Source organism: Apteryx mantelli, chromosome 27 (assembly GCF_036417845.1).
Source record: "Apteryx mantelli isolate bAptMan1 chromosome 27, bAptMan1.hap1, whole genome shotgun sequence".
NCBI lineage: Eukaryota > Metazoa > Chordata > Aves > Apterygiformes > Apterygidae > Apteryx > Apteryx mantelli.
This window is the reverse complement of record NC_090004.1, coordinates 4629649-4651159: the sequence shown is the minus strand read 5'-3', so window position 1 is coordinate 4651159 and position 21511 is coordinate 4629649. Positions and strand designations below refer to the sequence as shown.

The following is a 21511-nucleotide window of genomic DNA, read 5'->3' as shown; positions in this document are numbered from 1 at the left end:
ACAGTTGGTACAAAGAGTGGTTTATGGAGCTCAGAATGGGTCCAGATAAATAAAAATATTGCAGGGCTAGCATCAGTCTAAGAGGCAGGTCTTCCTTTCCTCAGCTGGTGCGGCAGTACTGTGCATTGTAGTAGAATTAAGCTGTTCTGTGAGGTGCTGTGAGGTCACCTTGGGATGAAATGGGAGGAGAGAGGCCTAAATATGGAGATATGTGGAGGTTTGGGGCTATTGTCTGTGGATTTGGAGCATCTGAAAACTAAACTTGTACATAAATGAGTCTTTTGGCTCTTCTGTGCTACACCCTTTATTATAAATTAGCTGCAAGCTGGTACCCAAGCAGTTTAAAAATGGCAGCGATGACCTGCCTATGGAAAACAGAAGGATGTAAACCTGGAAGCACCATTTGAATGTGGTAGAAACCTACTGAAGCATTAACATCAGGTTTTCCCAGTGGCTCCAAAAGCTCTCTGAAGAGTAACAAATGCAAGTTTTCTCTTGCTTTGTGTTAAAAGGAAGTAGAATAAGTCTAGCCCAAAGGGTAGAAGAGGGTAGCATACTCCTAAGACATGTCAGGTTGAAGTCTCCTTGCTTTTTCCAGGAAGAAGCTGACTTTCTTTCTGTTAAACTCTTGAAAGGTTGTAAAACCCAGACACTGAACTAAGAATCTGAAGCTGAAATATAACTGCATTGCATCTCTTCTCTTGGGTCATAAAAGCAAAAGACAAGTGAATAACTTTGCTTTGATTTTTTTCAAAGAACGTGAGGACTTCCATGAATTTTTGCAGCCTGAGACTGTATTACGAATAGACATGAAAGCAAAATCTTCTTGCCCTCGTTTCTCTCCACAGTCTGCAGAAAACCTTTTGTACGCGCTTATCATGCTCTGAGTATCTATATCTAAGCAAATCCCACCCACCTTTGCTTCTGCCAGCTTCTCCAGGCACGGTGCTGGGCTGAACCTGATATGCCTTTGCTTCAGCTCTGAGCGTGACCAGCCTGATGCCATTCCAGGCAGTTCGGGTCACCTGTTGTGACTTTGTTAAAGAGCTCCAGCAGCAGAAACTTGACTTGCAGGCCAAAGGTGGCCTGGAGGCTGTAAACTGCACTCACTGCCTTCCTGTCTTTGCTTAATCTCCCCGGCTTGCTGCTTCTAGCGGCTCCACAGCAACAGCGGAGGGTGCAGCTGCAATGTGAGCGTGGGAGGTGGGACAGTGCAACCGCGTGGCTGTGTCTCTAGAGCAGTTTCTGCAGGGCGTGCTGCCGAGTGTGGGACTCCCGCACACACCGCCTCTGGGAATCCAAGCCTGAGGAGTGAAAGGGTGAAACCATAAGTGGCCCTAATTAATTGTTGGGGAGAACGTGGAGGCGCACCTCAGACGAGACTTATTTACACAAGGTCTTTTCCTTGGCAGAAAGAGTCTTTTGCTATGTCCTCTAGAATTTTCAGCAATCTTGTACCATGTCTGAAAGTGGCATTCTCCTCTATCTGTCCTGCATGAAAGGCTCTTGAACTAAACCGTCCAAGGGGGTGTGAGAGGAGAGGTCCCCGTGCCTGGCATTTGCTAATGGAGGGTTCTCTTGCTTTGCAGAATGGGCAGGCTGCTCCAGAAGAAGGTGGGAATCCTCCATCCCAGGTAAAAATGCAGCTGGCTTAAGTCTTTCACTCATCCCTCTGAGCTGCATGCAGTGTGTGAACTGACTTTGTGAATGGGTTGGGGAAGGCTATTTTTAAACCCTTTAAACTGCTGCTTTGTAATCTGGATGAGTGCATGTGGGAGTGTGAGGGCCTGAAGTGGGGGAAGACAAACCTTCTCTTTTCCCATCTCTTTGGCCATCCAAACGCATCTGGAAAATTTCTCCAAAGCAGCGTTCAAGGTGATCTTGAACTCTGCACAGGAAGAGCTACCTCAGTCCAGCACATGGGAGATGGACAGGCGGCCAGAGCAGAGGGCCAGAAGCAAGGATCCCTGGGGTGTTCCAGTGCCATGTTTACACCCTTCTCTATGTTGTGATCTTGCCAGATGGGGTGAGAAATGCAAGAGTGTTTAAGTGCTTTGGCATAGTTGTCCTTGCTGAGTGCCTGGTATCTCCGTTTATTCTCATGGCCTCGTGGGGCTGGGAGGAGTTGCACTTCTGACAAGTTGCCCTCTGTGTCCCCGGTGACATTAGCAGGGAATAGTAGAGGCAACTGAGCTGCGCTCTCCCATGTTTTGGGCTATGGTCTTACATGCTGAGCCCTCTTCAGACACCTAAAGCTCTTCCTGCTCTGCGCATGAGCAACAACATGTTGCGGGACTTGATTTCTCTGACGTGAGCCCTTTCCAGGCAGGAGACCTGGGATCCATATTGTTAACATGGGTGTTTCCTACCACTGTAAATTGTGCCCATACTTCTTTGTCCTGCAAGATACTGTGCAGAGCAGTACCTCGAAAGTGTAAGTCTTTCAGGATTTCCTTTTCTAATACGTACATGTTGTGACCGTGAACAGTGGCGCTACATGTTTGATTTGGCTTGGGAGACCTTGCTGAATGGATTGTCTAGAGTTTTTGTCCTGCGCCTTACACTCAGTGAGTGCCCTATGGCAGTCTGTCACTTTGAATCATCTTCCTTTTCTGCACTAAAGGGCATGGAAGCTTATTTTATTGGTTTTTTTTTTTCCAGTTGGTTACCATCACAAAGAAGTTTAAGCCTAAAAACAATTGTCTACTTCTCAGCCAGTTCTTTTCCGGAAACTCATGTTGGACTTCTAATATTGCTCTAGCATCTCAATTACCTGCTCTGCATTTCTGTCCCAGTTGCTGGACTGGCACGTTCCCAATGGCTTGCAAGAAATCTGGCATGGGTCAGAGGAACTCAGGTCAATGATAATGTGCGCTTCTCTCCCCTGAGAATAATTTTTTCATGTTCCTTCACTGTCTGCATCTCTGGCACAAAAAAAAAAATCTGTCTCTTCTGGTTATATTCCAGCTGGACTTCTAAGACTTGGGACTTTGCCCCTTTCATCTTCAAACACTCATCTAAACTGCCCTCCTGTAAAAGCAGCTAAGGATGTTGCTTTAAAAATAATTGCAGTTTTTTTCTTTGAAGGTCATCACGCTGGGAAAAACCCTGGCTGATTCCAGGTGTAGATGCAGCCTCACAGAAAGATCATGTGATAGAGGCCTAAAAGCAGTTGTGGTTCTTTGCCACTCCGTGTCTGTCTCTGTCCCTCTGTGTCCATGTCACAGCTGGGGAGCTAGAGCGGAGAAGCAGGGCAAGTTGTCCAACATCCCACAGCAGGTTGGGAAGGGAACCGTAAGGACCTTGTGCTGGTACAGGTGTTCTGCTTTGCACTTTTCCAAGGCACCGGGGCCAAAATGCCTGTGCACAGTGTCTGACCATCCCATTTTCGGTAACTTCTTAAATGTGTGAAGCTCTGTTACATGTTCCTGAAATAGCCTCTTTAGTATTTTCCAAGTTTGTACAAGGTACGTATTCTACCAGCACACAGGCAAATGAAATCCTTACTATAAACACATACCTTAAACTTCAGGGCTGACTCTGGCACTCCACACCAGCTCTGACGCTCCAGATAGGGGAAGCAAGCAGGCAGTGAACTGAATGTCTGAGTATTTTTATGTTCATTTGGGGGTAGACATTGTCATCAGCAGCTTCTGGCACCAGCTTCTTGTTTTTGCCTATAGCAAGGACTGAAGAAGGAGAGCTAAAGCAGCAGTAAATGTTTTGAGTTGTGTACTCTTAAGCTGAAAGTTGCTCAGGATCCCTTACATGCCCCTCAAATTTAGCATGGCTGTGCATGGAGAGCTGTAAGGGTAGCAGGCACCTTTATTCTAGGATTGTATTTGCTATCCTTTTGCAGCTAATTCTGTGATATCTTCTAAAAATAGCCCGAAGCAGCAGACAACAAGGATTACTCAACACCCACACAGAAGTGCCAGCCCTCCTCCTGTCCCCATAAGTGGGATGCTGCCAGAAGTACAATCTTTATTTAGTTGGGCAATAATCAAAGGAGCTTTGAAAAGGAGGAAATCCAAGAGTTCCTCAAAAGAGGTGGGAACTTTGCAGCTGGTAGCACAAGACTGATGCCGCCCAGTGCCTCAGTCTTCTCTATCCCACCATCCCACCTGCTGTTGCTGCATGTTCGGGTCTTTGGGCAGGCAACACGATGCAGCGGTCACTACAGGTGTAGTTAGGGGATGTTTTGGGCCAGGCTGGCTGTGGTCTCTGAATAGCCTGATACTTTCAAGCTGCCTCTCCAGCTGCGACTCAGCTTCCTGCCAAGGACATCTGGTGCATTTCACAACTTCTTGTGGCTTTTATTCTTGTGTGGATTCCCACCTTTTGAGAAGAATTGTGGTACACAAGTCCCTGCAAGCATCGTACCTTGGTGTTTTTATCTGAGTATCTTGGAAATGCCTGCAAGATCCTACAGGCTGGGCAGAGAATTATCCAGAGTGACTGTCTCCCCTCGCATAGCCACAGGGAAAGGAACCTGGCCCTGCAGGGTCAGGGCCATCCTTACGGCACCCGAACTGGAATGCTGTTGCGAATTCACAGGTTCGGAAGCCGAACCCTCTCCTGCCAATGAGCACACTCCTAAATTGCTGATGCCTGCGTCTTTGCTTGTCTGGAGGTTCCCTACTGTAAGGAGCTTGTGATCAGCCAGGCAGCCCAGGCCTCGTCCCCAAAACCAGATTGCTAATCCAGTGCTAACTCGAGCAGGCCACCTTTGGAAGAGATAGGTGTACAGGGATGGCTCTTTTCCCCCCTCCCTCTGGGGTTGTTGTTTGACCTGTTTACATTTGACATTGGCTTTAGGATGGCAGCAGTGCAGTCAGCATAGGGTTTCAGTGCAACTTCTGTGGGCTGCTAACAGAAGAGCTGTTCTTTCAAATTCATATTGGTGGTGGAGGCCTCGTGTTGCAGGACTGCTGCCCCCAGCATCCTGTGGGCTTCAGAGAGGGCTCAGAGTCTGCTTTCCTCCTGTTTTACCTGTTTCTGTTGACACAGCCTGGGCTGCTAGGGTGTTCTTCCACAGAGAGAAACGTCTCCTGTGACAGTTTCTGGGTTAACTCTCTGGCCTCCCCAGTGGTGCTGCTTGTCTGCGCTGGACTTGGATTTAGTCTCGCCCCAGAAGCAGAGTGGAAGGTCTCTTGCCTTGCTCTCAAAAGCTGCTCTGCGCCAGGGGCTAATTGGCAGTGCTGTGCGTTGGTCTCTAGGTACTGAATCTCATTCCCTCCTGTGTTCTGTAGATTTTAATTGTCAGGTAGGCTGAAGATTGGTCCTTGTTCAGCTGTGGAACAGCAACAGAGGGCTTGAATTCAGGAGAAAAATGGAACCTCTCATAACTGGGGTTTTACAGCCTGCTCTGTAGCCAGCTCGGCTGAGGGGTGAACATGTGCTCCCTGAAGGTGCCAAGTGTGAGGAATTATGCATGAAAGTACAACACCCAATTAGTGAAATCACTTCATAATGAAGAGCAGAGGAGTGGATTTGCAGTGCTGAGCATGCCCACTCTCTCTGGAGGTAACACTGGCACAGGCTGGGAGCACTGATCAGCTTGTTCTTGGGTGATAATCACAGTGCACAATGAAAACTAGGGAAGTGAATAAGTAACCTCTTCCAGCTCTGCTTTGCACCATAAAAGAGACCTTTGAGACCTTGAGGCAGGAGCAAGGGCCTGCTCTGCTGCGTGTGCCAGGTGTGAGGTGCCCTACCTGCTCGGGCTGTTTGGCTGCAGACCATAACTGGAAAGCAGCGAAGGGGAAGACACAGCTCTTGCCCAGATCTGTATAACTCCTACTAATTCATCTTCATATCCTGATCAGGTAAAGCTTGCAGGGAGATCTTTCCCTCTGCATCTTCAGCAGGGGAAGCTAAAGGCAGGAACCCAGGACACTAACATGTCTCGCCAGAGAAATACACATATCACCAGTGTTAACATTATCTTGTGTTGTTCCGGACTGAACACCCCGTTGTAATGCCCTAGTGATGACAAAGACCTGTGTAGGTGTACATCCTTGTACCAGCTGCAGGCACAGCTCTGAACTGTAATTCTTTGGGATGAGTTGGAAGAAAGAGGGTTGTAACCATCGACCTGACAGCTGAAAGAAAAGAGGCTGCAGCTCTGTTCTTGTCTTCTTCTGTGGTTCAGTATAGAACACTGCCCTGCTAGAAGTAAGGCTGGTTCTTTTTTTTGCTAGATTCTTCATACCCTGCTCGAGGTACCTGGGCCCAGTTCTCCAATCTGACCTGCAACCTGGGCACAGCTAGAACATCTTCCTTGCAGGCTGGGTTTTACCGCTGGTGAGGAATCCTTCTCTGACCTCTAGTCACAAACTGGGAGTTGTCCATGCTCCTCCAGCAGGATGCAGCGAAGGAAGTCTTTGTGCTGCTCCAGCATGGCATGTTGCATTAGTGCTAGTTCATAGCTCGTTTCCCACAGTACATCTCTCTCCTTAGCCCAAGCTTTGTGCAGTGCCTGTTGCTGGTCAGCTTCACTGATTGTGTGGCAGAAACATCCACTGACAGTTGTCGTGTCTTCTCTGGAGCTACATCACCAAGTGGGAGGTCAGATGGGGGAACTTAAAGCACCTGCTTTTCACAGTGTGGATGGGAGAGAGAGTCATTTGAGACCTGCTGGCCACCAAAGGGCAAGTCCAGCATGCCCATCTAGTGTCCGGGTGGTGTGGGTGTCTTGTTACCCAGGCCACGTGTTATCAGCATTGCAAGAGAACTTTTATTCCAAGTGCAAATCCTGTTGACAGAAGACATGTCCAGTATTGTGATCCTCATCAGTATTGGACACAGCTCTAATCTTGGCCTCTTAAAATGAAGGGTTTTAAAACAAACAGATGAAATGCTCTCTTTTGAACCAGAGGCCTGTTATGTTTGCACAGCTGCTGCTGTCTTCTCTATGAATCAGAAAGCTGTTTAATGTGAGAAGAGACAGGTAGCTCAGCAAATCCCTTCTTCTGCCCAGTGTTCTTCCCCGCTCCCGCAGCTTAGCAAAGCGTGATCCCGCTGCTTCGGTGCCCACGGTCTGTGCAGCACCTGGGATAACCCGATGGGAGCAGAACATCTCCTCGAATGCGGTGTTCCCTGGAAATCTGCCTTCCCCTCTCCAACATGAGGACTGGCTGGAGCTATTGCTGCTCTTAACACTCAGCTTTTTCAGCCTGTCAGTGGTAAAGCTCTTAGTTAAACTGGCTGTTCCATATTGTCAGTTGAAGTAATCAAATGGTTTTGTTTTTAATGTAATGCCTGACAGCTGCCCAGCTTGTTCCTGCCAGAACGTTTGCTCTTCGTCCTTGGCAAGGCTGGGCTATGGTTAACAGCAAGCTTCTGAGCTCTTAAAAGAAAAAAAACCCCAACAAATAAATGCCTGTTTGAGGAGCCCAGTCTCTGATGAGCTGCAGACTCTAATGCATAATTGAAGAGGGGTCAGTTTACAGGACTTGCACATGAGGAATGCAGCAATGTCTGCAGAGCTCGCGAGCAGCGCTGTAACAACCTCTGCACATTGTGCCTGGTGTAGTTCGACTGATCAAAACTGCTCTGGCTTCTCCTCTTCCCCTTTCCATCCTCCTTATGGATTAATAGATCTGTATCCAAAACCCCTCTTTTACTGAAAGAAAAACAAAACAAAACTCTTTTACTGCATGAGGTAGCTGGAGGAAACCTGTGTCATCCATCCCTTGGTCAAGGTTTGCAGGATGAATTCTCTTGAGCCTGCAGCAAGGCAAGGGGATCTTCCTATCAGCCCTTCCTCAGCCTTGTTTCTCGTGACTTTTTGAGCTGTGTGCTTCTTCTGGGAAGAAGCATAAGGAAAGCCAAAGCTCTGCCTGCGCTTCCTCAGAGGGCTAGATGAGCCTTGTGCTCCTCTCTCTCTCTGAAAGAAAGGTAGGTTGAAATTAGCCGCAGAAGATGGGGTGGGGAAGCTCTGTAGTGGTGACGGTTCCCTCTGTGCCAGGGACAAGCAGCAGAGCGTGCTGACGCTGGTGAGAACCCCGAAGAGCTCAAACTCAAGAACTTACTTATTCTCATTTGATTTTTGAAAGGGTCAGAGGGAGACTGTGTCCCTGGAACGTGCCACAGGTGCATTATTTAACTCTGAGCTTTGTGTCCTGTTCGCTGGATTTGGAGGGCAACTGGCTTCATCCCTGACACAGGTGCAGATCTGGCGCTCTCCCCGCAGACACGAGCATTCTTTCTGAAGCTCCTGCAGCTTTACAAGTGTCAGCTTTATTTGGAAGCTGGAGTGTGGTTTTGACACAAGCAGTAAATTCCTTCCATAGCTCCAGGTGAATCTGTAATAACTCTTTTCCCCTCGCTGTGCTGTGCTGTGCTGCCTGTCAGGCACCACCGCAGGGAGAGGCTATGGACTGTCCTAGGGATTTTGCAGCAACAAGACAGCACAGACACAAGCGCCAGCAGCTGCCGTGGGTGCTGTAAGTGGGCAGGGGGCAAGCAGCACTTGCAAACTTTGGACACAGAGAGCTTTGAGCCCTGACTCTCTGCTGAGGACTCCTGCCTGGCCTGGAGCCTTTCCCCTTCCCTTTTGCCCTTAGTGAAAACTACTGGCTTATTCGCCTGCTGCTGCCTCTGCGGTGAGGAAAGCAGGGGCACTGTCCCAGCTGGCTGGGCTTAGGGGAAACTCCAACAGCTCCCGCTGTCGTGATGCTCTAAGGCAGAAAGAGCCTTTCCCAACTGCAGCTTGGAATCTGGGCCCTTCCCTAGCTAGTCCTGGAGTGCAGATCCAGGAGTTGTCACCCTCACCTTCAGGTAAGGAAAATGAGGGGATTCATCTCTTCCCTAGAGAAAAAAACAGGGACATGCTGTGTCGCGAGCAGCTGTCAGACCTCTCTGCATTTCTTGTCCACCTCAGCTTCCCCTTCTGAGGGAGCATTCATGCAAGGACTTAATCCACGCTTGCAGAAAGCATCGAAACCTCGGCCTCAGCAAAGCTTCTGGTGTGGCTCTAGGAATACTGGAGGGACTGATAATCTTTTTGTGCTCCCGTAAGCGCTCTGGGATGTGGTAGTATCGATTCCTTCGCTGTAAGAAGAGGTGTATTTAGCTGAACTGCTCTGGCTCAGGCTGGCCTAGTTACAAATCAGGAATATGCAGTATCTGATTACAGAAAGGGGGAGGTGATGTCTGTGCGCTATCAGCAGGCCAGCGAGAAAGCGCTGGATGCTAAACCAGAGACTGGTGTCTAAAGGTGCATATTGTGTTTGGGGCTGCCGCTTCTTTTGGGCTAGTCTGTGCGGGCGTAGCGCTGGGACGGAGGAGCCTCGGGTCTCCGCATCGACAGAGCGCGGGAAAAAAAGAAGCTCCTTAAAATGATAGTTTTCTTATCTTGGGTGAAAAGGACAAAACATGTTATTCCCAATATTCAGGATGACTGTAATCCTGTAATGTGATAGTTGGAAAGGGGAAAGCTGCCAATCTTAATGTTTTGCTGTCCTGGGCCAGGCGCCCGAGTCAAGCATATGCCTTGCGCCATGGCGAAGCAGTGGGGGGGGGGGGGCGGAGGGGTTGCTGGCTGCCACAGTGTTTTTTACAGGTGTTAAAGGAAAATTTGTGCTTGGTTATGGCAAGCGCTCATCCTATGTGCTCTCACCGGGGTGCTGGCAACACGCAGCTCAGGGTGTGTTTTGCATGTGGTTTTTTTCTTTTAATGCTGGCATAGTTCAGAGCCTCCCTCCCAGATGGTGACAAACACTTTACTTTCTATGCATCTTGCACGTGTCCTTCCTAGAGGGTCAGGCAGAGGTGGATTCTTTAATTGCGCACATACCAAAATCTGATATGTATGGGACAAAGGCTCTACCAAGTCCCGAGACCACTTTTGTGAATATCTTGCAGCAAAGAAACTGCCCGCTGCACGTGTGTTGTGGGAGGAGTATGGAATTTGTGCGTTCTTGTGATAGAGAATAGTTTCCACATCCCACGATAACTCCAGGGGCAGCAAACAAGCCTCAGTTGTAGTTGTGAAACCAGTGTTATATTTTTCTAACTCGGTTAGAAGGAGTCTTCGTTTTCTCCAGCGAGAGTCCGAAACCAGCAGAACTACGGCACGTCTGGGTGGAGGATAGTGCTTCAGCACTAGTTCCGAAGAATGGTATTCATTTAGAAAAGTCTGGGGCATGGTCTCTTGGTTTCACCACCATCAAAACATAAGTTCATCTGAGCTTGAGAATGGACTAACTTTTCTCCTTGCCAGGAAGCAATCTCTAGAGTTGTGGGAAGGGGAGGCAGTATCCTTTGCACTTTCTAAATGGAGACTAATTTGTTCTTTAGAAGCTACATAATTAAGTACTTTCTTATCTCCTGGCATTTAAAGGTGTTTTCCTCTTTGGTATCTCATTTCAGCCGGTGCAAAGTCTTGCCTGCTGTGAATGCTTCCCTTGTAGCTGCAGCTCTGCGGCAGGCTAGCGTGCCACAAGTGAGCCATGGGAAATTCTCTGTTTCGTGAAGGTCTTTTGCCTGAGCTTGCGTCTTTAGCCCAAACTGTTCACTGTCAGCTGATCCCAGCCAGTTGTGACTTGTGGTGCCTGGAAAGGGTGGAGAATTTTTTTTTTTTTTTCTTTTAGAAACTTGCAGGATCTGGTGCCAGAATCCCTTCCCCTGGAGAGCTTGGGCCGGGAGCAGGGAGGAGGATGGAGGAGTGCGAGGGGGGATCCCTGCGTCTGCGCCAGAGCTTTTCTGCTCTGTCTACTCACTGTTCGTTCCACGAGGGACCCTAGCTCTCTGGTGTAAAGCAGCTGTTTTGGTGCTCCTGGTGAGATGAGTCGGGTAACAACTGAGCAGACCAGAAAGGATGCTATTTAGGAAATGGGTCCGTTCTGCTCTTGCCTTCTGTTTTCAGAACAGAAACGCATTTTGGACTTTAAAGATGCTCCGAGTGCCACCTGCTGGAGTGAGCACGAACGGGGAGCCCAGCGGCTCGGGCCAGCCGTACCTCGCCGAGGTGGCTTCGGCGCCCTTGCGACTCTCAGCCGGTTCCTGGCAGTGAGGCAGCCTGTCCCACACTGTACCCACCGGTACCTGTCACTGCTGTCCCACCGCATCCGGCTGGGAAATCCCGTGGCTCTGTTACAGCTGCTCTTCTGCGTGTTGCCCGAGAGGGTGCTGGTGTCTAATTTTTGGCCTCCAGGATTTTTTGCAATGTTTCCTTCCTGTGATAACTCCGTCCACCTTCGTGGAAGATGATGTGGGCCACTTCGGTGCTTACAAGCAAAGTGAACTTTCTCTGGTGAGCTGGGCCTGTAGAGCACGGCACGGAGCTGCTCCCTCCTAACGTGAAACAGCCTGGATGTTCCCTGTTGTAAGGAGCAATTCCCTTTTTAGGAATTTGCTAAGCTCTTCTTGCAAACCTCTGGCGCGAAAGCTCTCCATCAGGAACCCACCCCCATCGTTATCCGCTTCTCAGGAAGCTCCAGCTGCCGAAGTCTCTGGTGTTCTGTAGTTGTGTTTGTAGAAGTGACTTTGTCCAAGGCTTCCAGCTTCAAAGCTGCCCTGCGGGAGGCCCTGCCTTCCCCCACCCCGTGCGCTCTGGTGGGCTTGCAGAGGCTTTTGTCTATCAAAACAGCGTATGCCCTTGTTTGGCTGAGCTTAGTTTAAAGTGCGCCAGGACTAATGAAGCTGTGTCTTTCCCTCTAGATCTGTCTCTCAGATTGCTCTAAGAATCTCCCTCTTCTTTTAAACTCTGTCCATGACCTGAAGCATTTATGCTCTCTTGCTTCTCCCTCCTCCTACAAAAGCTGTTGGGAATTCTCTGATGCGTCAAAGGCACAGGCCTGCCTCATCCCTGCATCCGCCGCCTCCCTTTAGAAAACCTCCGGGACTGAATTCTTCTGCAGCTTTTCCTGCTCCGAGCGCGGCTGGAAGCAGCTGAGGAGCTGCAGTGCAAGGTTCCATGTCCCTCCTCCCTGACCTCTTGCAGATGTGTGCAAGCGCATGCTAAGCTAAAGAAACCCTCTCTAAAAAAACCAAAAACCCTACAATATAACAGTGGTCAGACCTTCGCTTGGAGCATGCAGCCCTGCAATGGTGCTGGATCTGTGACGTGTGGGATGATGCCGCAGTGGGAAAGTGAGAGCCCAGCAGGTTGCAAAGCTGCAGGGAAGGCCAGGTACGGCACTGAGGGAGCTGGTACGGCACAGGGAACGTCAGCTAGAATTAAACCAGTTGGGACATGTGCAAGGGAACAGGACAAATTCTCCTCTTGGGTAGGAAGGTCTTTAAATCTGCTTGAGGCTTCACATTATTTTTTTTTCTTTAATTGTGTGTATGTGTAAGCAAGAGAGATGGCTTCAGACTTTAAGCTCTTGAATACATACTGGATAATGAAATGCCCACTTAATTAGAAAAAGTGAAACTCTTGAATCCTCCCAGCTGTTTTTTAACTTTGACAATTGAATGAAATTAATACGATCTTGCAAAATGTTCTGCTTGGCTGGACTTCTGTTTTTAACTTCTCTTAGCTGCAGTGCAGACTAGACTGCCTTGTCAAAACTAGGATTTAATAGTGCTGGTTACCACATTTCGGCTGACAGTTTTAAAGTCTGCAACCTCTCTTGGTTCACGAAGGTCGGATAAAGAGGGTCTCCTCCATGGTTAACGTCGCTGTAAAACTTAGGGCAGCAACCAAGTGTCCCTGCCAGCAGCAGGTTTTTAACCCTGGGGCAGGGGCGGGTTGATGCTGTGACTGCGCCGCGCGGAGGGGCGCGTTCAGCGCGGGTATGCGGGGACGTTTCGCAGCCTAGCAGAGCAGCCGGCTCACGAAAGGTCCGGGAGCGGCCGCAGGCTTCTCGGCAGACGTCGGTCGGAGGCAAGGTTTCCTGCGGTGCGAGCCAGCGGCGCTTGCCACGCTTTCCTGGAAGTCGGTGGACGGCAACGAAGCGAGCTGAAATCTGCAGCTGCAGATACGACCATCTTGCTGCTGTGGGCAGCGCTTCCTCTTGCGTCAAAATGGCTCCTGCCTCGAGGTCTGAGCGCCCTCGTTGCAAACCTCCCTTCTCCTGCTGCCTCTCTCTCGAACAGCTCCAGTCCGTCGTCCACGCTGGCTGACGGGCGCATTCAGGCGCAGGCAGCGCAAGCCGAACCCTGCGCTTGCCGAGGGTGCGCGGCGTGTCTCTGCTCAGGAAAGATCTGTGCTGCGGGCTGGCAAGGGCACCCTGCAGGATTTCGCAGCCTGGGGTGGTCCCAGGAACACCTGAAGGTGGTCCACCAAAGAAGTGCAGGCAAAAGTACCTAGTTTGTGCTAATTCTTTGGTTGCAGCTGAGAAAGACTGTCAGCCTTGCCCAAATAAGGTCCCCTACACGAGGGGAGGCAGTGGCTGGTGAGGTTTCTTTGCGTTGTTTGTTCCCCTTTTTGAGAACCACCAACTTAAAAAAAAGTTCCAGACAGACCGAGCTGACTTTGCCTCTCTGCTCTTTACAACAGCAAAAAGCACCCTCGCTTCCTGTGTGAAGCTAGTGGGATCGCGCGCTTCCCATTTATTGCAAGCTCCTTCTAGAGTGGGAGCACTGGTTACCAGCAGTTGCTGCTCCTCCGTGGCAGGGATTATTGCTCTAAAACAGATTGCACAGCACAACTTTGTGCAAAGCTTCAGGAGTGTGAAGCTCCCAGGCTCTGGAGACCGGCACCCTCCTGTCGGCCCCCAAGAGCAGTCGGGGCTGGAGAGGTCTTTGCAAGCTGCAGCCCCAGCCACTGCACCCTCTCAGGGCTGCAAGCACCCATGGGTCTCCATCAGCTTCATCTGAGACCTTTGTGCTTCTTGGCCTGCAGCCGAAACCTCTCCTGAGGCATCTCTTTGGTCTAGCATGGGGGCACGAGTCCCACTTCTAAAGCGTATTGAAATGACAGCAGCTGTCTCTCTTCAGACAGCAGTTCTTCACACCACCGGCTTCCTGTTTGTGAAATGCTGATCCTTCCCTCCCCTCTTCATGTGACTGATACCGTTTCCAGTGCTTGGTGGGATGTAATTGGATCTTGGCAGGAGACAAAGGCAGTCCCTGGTTATTCTGGTTTAAAACTGGGGTTAGCAAGATGTCCTGTTTTACCGAGCTGATGCTAGACTTGCTGGAGCTTAGCCCTAAAGTCTCGTCTGCTGACGCAGAATTTAATTACAGCATCTTTAAACCATGTACTGGGAATCATTTATATCTGGCACCATCGGATTTGGGGTCATCTTTCTTGGGAGTAAGGTGCTTGTGACAGCAGGTTCACACAGAGGTTATAGTTAGGTCTTGGAGCTTCAGTGCCAGCGTCTGTACTGAACAGCATCTGGCCTGCTGTTGCTCAGGTTGCCTCATCTCAGTTCTCCCAGAACCCTTGGGCACAGGAACAGGACAAACAGAATTGGTAAACCCGGTTCTGTCCCCAACTTCTTGCCTCTGCCAAAAATATGGAATAATGCCTAGAAGCAACTTAAATCTGCTTTGAGAGGGTCAAACTCACCCTGCATGTGTAAGGTCACTTGGAAGTGTGACGGTTGGAGACTCCTGCCTGGGCTCAGCCTGTGTGTTTCTTGCACTTAGACTCGCAACCTGCCTGTTCACAGGCAGCTGCTTGTACAGCAGTTTCCCTGGGTATATGCTGCACGCTTGGCTTCTCTGATGTAAGGTGATACTTCTCTGATGTATATCACCTTATATTGGAATTATTGCCTGTCTATTTGGTACTGATCCCTTCTCTTGGGAGCACAGACAGAGGACCATGCTGTCTGCAACAGCCCTCCCTTTGCTGGCTGTTAACGGCATCTGCAGTGAAGAGCTGATGGCTTCTACTGCCAGACGAGAATGTTTTATGGTCTCTAGGTTTAGCAGAGTGACTTCGGGTTGGGCTTCTTCCTTGTGAAAAGCCTCAGGAGTTCAGAGGGCTGTTTCTGGGTGAGCAAAGGGGTGGGCAGGTTGAGCCAGACCCCTGGTGGGGCAGGAAGAGATGAGGATGCAGCTATGTGAGTGAGCAAAGAGCTCTTGGGATGCCTCTGTGTAGACGTAACTGCAGTTTGGAAGCAGCTTTAATGCTGCAGTCCAGAGAGACACTGAGCAGCTTAACAGCTGCAGAAGTTGCGTGCATCTGGAAAGAAGTTCAACTAGGAACAGCAATCTGGGATGTGGCAGCTGTGACTTTTAAGGTACAGAGTGGGCACAGCTAAAGGGATGCTGCTAAGTAGCCAATGACCTTGCAGTGACGCCAGTAAAACAGTTGGGTAACTTGTGAAACCATATAGGGCATGTATTTTGCATAGATGAAATGCAGATGGCCTCCTGACGGGAACTGGGAGTAAGCACATGGCTTGCTCTTTTCCTTGCAAACACAGACATTGGGGAGGATTTATTCAGAGACACAGTCCATGTCTGCACTGTCTGACTTGGCCGGTTCCAAATTCCATCTCCTTCCCCCTCTGGTCGTATTAGGACATCCCTGGACATATAAATGCACTGTACAGAGCAGTGTCACTGGGTGGGAGTTGACCCTTGAGCAAGTGGGCAGGATTGTGTAATGCTCTCATAAGATGTCAGCGTGCAGACCTCACATGGGGCCACTCAGCAGTTTCCAAAAGACCTGATCCTGCAGGGTGCAGGCTACCAAGCACAGGGAGAAAGCAGTGAAGGATGCAGAAAATGCCTCCTTCTGGCCTCTTCCCTGGAGATGTGCAGTGCTGGGTTTGAACAGCTGATCGCACCGGAATCGTGTTTGTGCTGGAATCGGCACAAACCAGTGTGCTGCTCGGAGCAGGGACAGCGCGACTTTGGGGAAGAAAGCTGGATGGAGCCTCAGTCACCTCTTGCTGGCTTACGTGGTGACTGAAGTCACTCTTTCTGTGTCTGTTTTCCTATCTGTAAAATGGGGGAATTATAATAGCAATCCTCCTGAAAAGCCTGCTGAGATTTGCTGATGGAAAGAGCTGTGTATAGGCACCAGTAAAATCATCCAGCGTCTTCATTTGGCTGCCGGTATTCTGCAGCGATCGCCACACAATGCAATTTCCCCATACGAAACCACAATTTCCTTTCAGTGAAAACTCCCAAAATACATCCCAGTGACGTAACTACTACTTGGGGTTCTCGTGCTAGTCTGGGTGCTGCAGAGAGCTCTAAGTTCAGAAGCCAGCTTGCAAACTATGGGAGGATAGCAGCCTAGAGCTTTGGAGATGCTGAGGCTCCTCTTTCGCAGCAAGCCAAGGATCCAGGAGGCAAGTGTCTAGCTGATAAAAAAAAATATATATATATCTGCTCTGCATACAGTACTGTGCTCTGTCTGTTCTGCAGGACGTGAGGAGAAGTCGGTGAATCGCCTGACCTTAGAGAGCCAGGCCGTGACTAGTTTTAATTAACAACTTCTGTTTTGGAAAAAGGCATTTCTCATGGTAGAACTGTTTTCTAAGAAATGCCTTTCCTAGGTGCTGCCAGAATTTGGGAATGTTTTGGGACCAGAGCATGTGTGAAGCAACAGAAATTAAAACAGCTTCTGGTTAGTTGTTGATGAATAGGAAGCTAAATGCCAAAAGCATAATCTGTTGCTAGCTTTTGCAGGTTTTTTTTTTCTTGCGTTCAGATGTGACTGTATCAACCAGCAAAGTGACAAAATGTGAGCAAAAACAAACCTGTCTCTTGGCTTCTGGCTTGTAAAATTCTTCCTCAAAAAGGGGAAGAAGTAGGAAAGAGGACTTGTATTTTGAACTTCTTTGTCTTAGAAAGAAACTATATATGTCCCCAGCCCCTGTTCTAGGATGACTAAGCCATCTGTGCAGTTAGAATGCAGCATTAAGAAGTTCAAAAAAAGTTGTCTCCTCCTCTGACTTATAGCAACTTCCTGATTTCAAACCTGGCCGGTGGGCGTGGATGTTCTTTAATTTTCCAGGAGCAGCAAATGTAATTTCCCAATCATGCAGGAATCAGTGTAAAATGGCCTCCCCTGAGGCTGTAGGTGTCAGAAGATGGCTGATAACTCCCAGGAGCGGTATCTCACACGGGTAGGGTGGACCTGCATAGGGATCCGTGCTTGTGCCTTTGGCAGGAAAATCAAACCCATCTCACCAAACGTGGCGGTTTGTGCACGCTCGGTGGTCAGAGCAAGGTGCTGCAGAGCCCAGGCGGTGAAGGAGCTGGTTTCCTTGTGGGTAGATGCGATGCCCGGGAGGGAGTGTTGAGGTTTTGGTGATCACTTTTGGGAGCTCGGGAAGGGGTTCGGTTGTGGCTTTGTTAGATGTGTCAGCCAGCTGTGAAGGGCATCCGCTTCCCACCATGGCAGAACGGGACGGCCACCTTCTCCCAGCTCTGAAGAGATCTTAGCCAGCCCTGTGCCGAGAGGAGAGCGGTGGAGGGGGAGGAAGAGGTGAATGCAGTGGTCCCCTCTGATGTGATTCAGTCTTTCCGGAGCTTAGAATCGGTTAATTCTTAACTCTAATATCACTGTTTTCACGCAGCTCCTCCCTTCCCTCAGGGCTTGCTTTTTCTTCTTTCCTCTCATCTCTGCCTAGCTCCTGTCCTACTTTCAGACTGCTGATGGCGAGTCGCAGTCATCCTGCCTTGCTCTGCGCCCACCCAGTTGGTGTTCTTGGAGCTGTAGGTCCCTGCCAGCGCCGCAGGCTCCCACGTGCTCTGTCGTGCTGACTAACTACTTTAAAAGAAACAATAGAAGTCACTGCTCAAGTCCCTCTTCAGATCCCTTCTGTGTGCAGTCACATGAGTTTTATCTCATCTGCAAATGAAGACTTGAACCTCTCAGAGGAAACGTTTCAAATCTGATTTGATTTGGGGGTGATTTTTTTGATTTAAATTTCAGCTCATTCTCTCAAAACCAGCTGAAAAAGCACCTAGCTGTGATAGCAAATCTACTTGCATGCAATAAAATACAGCAGGCTTGGAGATCTAAGGTCTGACCTTCCAAAAACTTGCTTCTTCCCTTAAGTCTTGAGTTTTTGGGAGGAGAGAGTGCTACATCCTAGTTGAAAAGTGGTTCTTTTCTCAGCTCCTTTTAAATGCTTCTGCATCTCTCCCCATATGGGTTCATAGAATTGTACCTGGTCCCAGAGGCAGTGTAAACTAATATTTCTAATACTGCTCAGGGACCTGTCATAGAAGCTGAGCTGGCCCTTCCCTGTCCTCAAGGGATGTGATGAGTTCTTGTATTTGAATGTGTTCCTCCTGGTTGCTTTAGAAATGCTGAGTGTTCCTCTGAGGAGAAACCCTCTCTTAGTCATGGGGTGGGTCCCAAACTTCTCAGCTTTGCAGTACTGAAAACTCAGGACACCGCTACCAGAACAAGAGATGCTTTTGGAGTTTGTCCAGATGTAGCTGAGAGTAAAATCTGATCTAGATGCTAATCAACCTGCCAGAAATCCAGTCTCTCTCTTGAGTGGTGGGGCTGTGAATCTTGGGGAACGTGTGACCAATTTCCAGCACTTTGTCCTTCTCCACTGCCTGTCATCAGAGTCCATCAAAGCCTTTAATACTAGCTGGCTCCTCCTTCTCTCCTGGCACCATCAGCACAACTCAAAATCACATCCAGAGGAGGGATGTGTGGGATGCCACCAGTGACTCTGTAAATTGCTTGCCTGGTCCTGCTAAACTAGCTTGTTGGGAAAACATTAACAGAGTATCACAGACCCTCTGTGCTGACGCTCATTTATTGTTCCGCAGGCAAAATCAGACATCACTTGGATAGAGAAAGACCTTGTGGACTCAGCAGACAAGGTAAGAAAGCCTGCCATAGACGTGTACCTCGAGGAGACTCTTGCGTTGAATTCGCACTTTGTCTCATGACAGATAGTCCCAACAGTCTGATACATGGGCACCTATGAGAGGGCGTAAGCAGCATTCGCAAGCACCTCTCTGAAAAAAAACATTTCTTGCCGTGCACACCTACTGGCCCATCGCAGCTAGGTAGAAATGCTAATACAGAAAGCAGCTATTAGTCACTTGCTCACGTGACATCCTAGTCTTGTCTTCATCCTCCTCCTCTTTCCTCCCCAGCCCACGCCCCTTGCCGTGTGATCATTTTTGTCTCCTTCTGTGGCTTTCTGATCTTGTCAACTTGCTGGGGCTCCAGGGTTTTAGTGGCATGTACATATAGTGGCTTTTGAGATTGCTTTTTAAGGGCTTCTCTCCCCTTGCTGGGTGGCTGATAACAGAACAGGTTAAATTGTCCTAGTTGGGACAAAATTTGCCGGATCTTAGAGAAACAGCTCCAGGCCCACACGCAGAGAGCCGGCTGGCTGCTGATCCTGCATGGATTAACGGAGCAGCTTAAAGCTTCCTTGTAACTGGTGATGCTCATCTTCGGACTGTGTGCTGACATGATTTCCAGTTTACTGGGACTCTGGAGGTGTCAGTAAGAACTGAGTCTCCTGGAGTCATCTGTTTAGCAGCTATTCAGTGCTGTTTCATACCGTTCTCTGGCACCTACTCAACCTCCCAGTTCCCTTGCTTTGGACTTCGTCACCTATTGTTGAGGTTCCCTTTGTGCAGCTGGGACCAGCTGGTGTGCTGGTATTAAGTCATTTGTTTCTTTCGTTATGGGTTATCAGAGATCGTGGTGTGGGGGTGGAGAAGGCAAGACAGTCATAAGTAGTCCCTCTGGGTCCAAAGCAAGATCCTCTTTTCAAACTCTACGCTCTCTGGAGAAATTCAGAAATCAACACTGACACAGGGTTATTGTGAATGTCAAAGGTGTGTGGGTGTCGTCTTACTCATTTCAAGGGGTTTCTTTCTTATCTGCACTTTTTGAGGTGTCACTCCAGAAAACATCTGTCTTTCCTGACCTGATGGAAAGGTCAGAGGGGGACACAGACCTGGAGAGGGATGGAGGCAAAAGGATTGGTTTTAAAATAAAATATCCAAGAAACTTAAAAACCTCTCTTCTGTCCTGCCAATAAATCTGAACAGTAGTGGGTTCAGAACATGTCTGCTTCAGAAATGCCTTTAAAAATACCTTGCATGGGATTCCGCAGAGTGGCTCTTCGATAACTTCACCTTCCATGCCCAGGATTCTTGTGCAGCATAAAGCAAAGGTCATCCTTCCTGAAATCCAGAACCGGATGAATATCCTAGTGTGGGCACTGATGCCAGAGGACTTTCCCATGGGATTGGTGCACCCTGAATCCCACCATGGGTGACCCATCATCCCTAGGCAGGTGTGAGAACAAAGATGTGTGCAGCTTTTCTAAGTGGTGCCAGACTTCTGCATGGTGTTTTGTTTGCTTTTCTCTTCCTTTTTAAAGAGTAAGTAACTTCTCAGAATATTCCCCTGTTGTGGAAATACCCCAAAGCTCACAGCCTGATGTGAGATTCATGCGACGCTAGATGGAAGGCAGGCTGTTTAAACTAGACAGTGCACGGTTTTTGTCAGAAAGCGTCTTGTCTGAACCAGGGAAACCAAATGTGAACAAGGAGCTGTGAGGTCTTTTTTTTTTTTTCTTTAAAAAAAAAAAAAAAGCAAAAAAAAAAAAGCCCCAACCACAAGCGCTGTTGCTGGGGAGTGGGAGCGTGAACCTGCCTCTCTGTGTGACTGAGTCGCTTGTCTTCACTGCGCATCTGCCAGCTGAGCTTTAACCACCTGTGTCTCCTCCATCCTGCAACCTCAAACTTGTGGTGGCCATGTAGCGTTGTGGGAGCCTGCCTTATCCCCAGGATCCTGCCATGCTTCCTGAGGAGTCCGCGGTGCTGGCGGTTGCTGGGGCTGTGCGATGTTGATCGGGATGGGAGAATGGAGAGGGACCCTAAACTTCCTCGCATCTGCGCGTTCCTCGCACTGTGGCTGCACAGGAAACATCGAGCAAAGCCCTGCAGCCTGCCGCTGCCTGCCCCCAGCCAGCTCTCCAGCCCGGTTAGTATTGCCGCTAGCTCGCTCAGCTTGCAGGAGGCTGCTTTGGCTTTGGTTTGTGGCGCAAATCGCTCCTCCAAGTGGGCTGATGCTTCCGATGAATATTCAGAACAGTCTGTGGATGGGAATTCTGGTTTTGCTTTTTCTGTTTTCCTGCCTTTTGGAATAGTTTGCTTAATGGTGCCATTGTAAGAAACTTATCTTGGTACAAGTAAAGGCTGTTCGTGCTGCAGATCAGTGGCATGCAGAGGCTTTTGTACCAGAGACCTGTTCTGGAGTGCTGTTAAACAAGCTGTAGGGTCTGGTGTCCAGAGTCATAACTGTTGAATTGCAAGTTACTGGATAAGTTCATGGGAAGAAACCTCCTTTGTGTCAGAATGGTGCCAAATGGCATCTCAAAGCTTGTTCTCAGAAAGCTATCGACAATGTCTCTGTAGGTGCCGCTTTTGGTCTACTTGGCATATATGTATGTTTGCTGATATGGTCTAGCTGGCAGGCTCTCTATGCAAATCTCTGCCTGCCTTGAGAGTACAGCTTGGCCTGTCGAAACTGCTTGAAGTTAAACACAGTGGGTCTTGTTATTGGCTAAGGCAAAGAGTTCCCGCAGTCGTGAAAATACATTGCTCCGCAGCTGGTGAAGAGCTGTGGTAGGTGGATGCGTCCAAATTC

At 49.1% G+C, this 21511-nt stretch overlaps 1 protein-coding gene across 4 annotated transcripts in view; it reads left to right on the top strand.

Moving 5' to 3' along the window:
* RPS6KA1 (ribosomal protein S6 kinase A1) overlaps window positions 1–21511 on the top strand; it is a 44971-nt gene that overhangs the window by 6734 nt on the left and 16726 nt on the right. For 2 of the 4 annotated variants that reach the window (XM_067311326.1, XM_067311325.1), the window contains exons 2-3: window positions 1590–1634; window positions 18661–18714. In XM_067311326.1, coding sequence (XP_067167427.1) covers window positions 1590–1634; window positions 18661–18714 — 99 coding nt within the window. Of the gene's footprint in view, window positions 1–1589; window positions 1635–18660; window positions 18715–20566; window positions 20846–21511 lie in introns of those variants that run through there. The other 2 variants (XM_067311328.1, XM_067311327.1) reach the window with 2 other exon arrangements.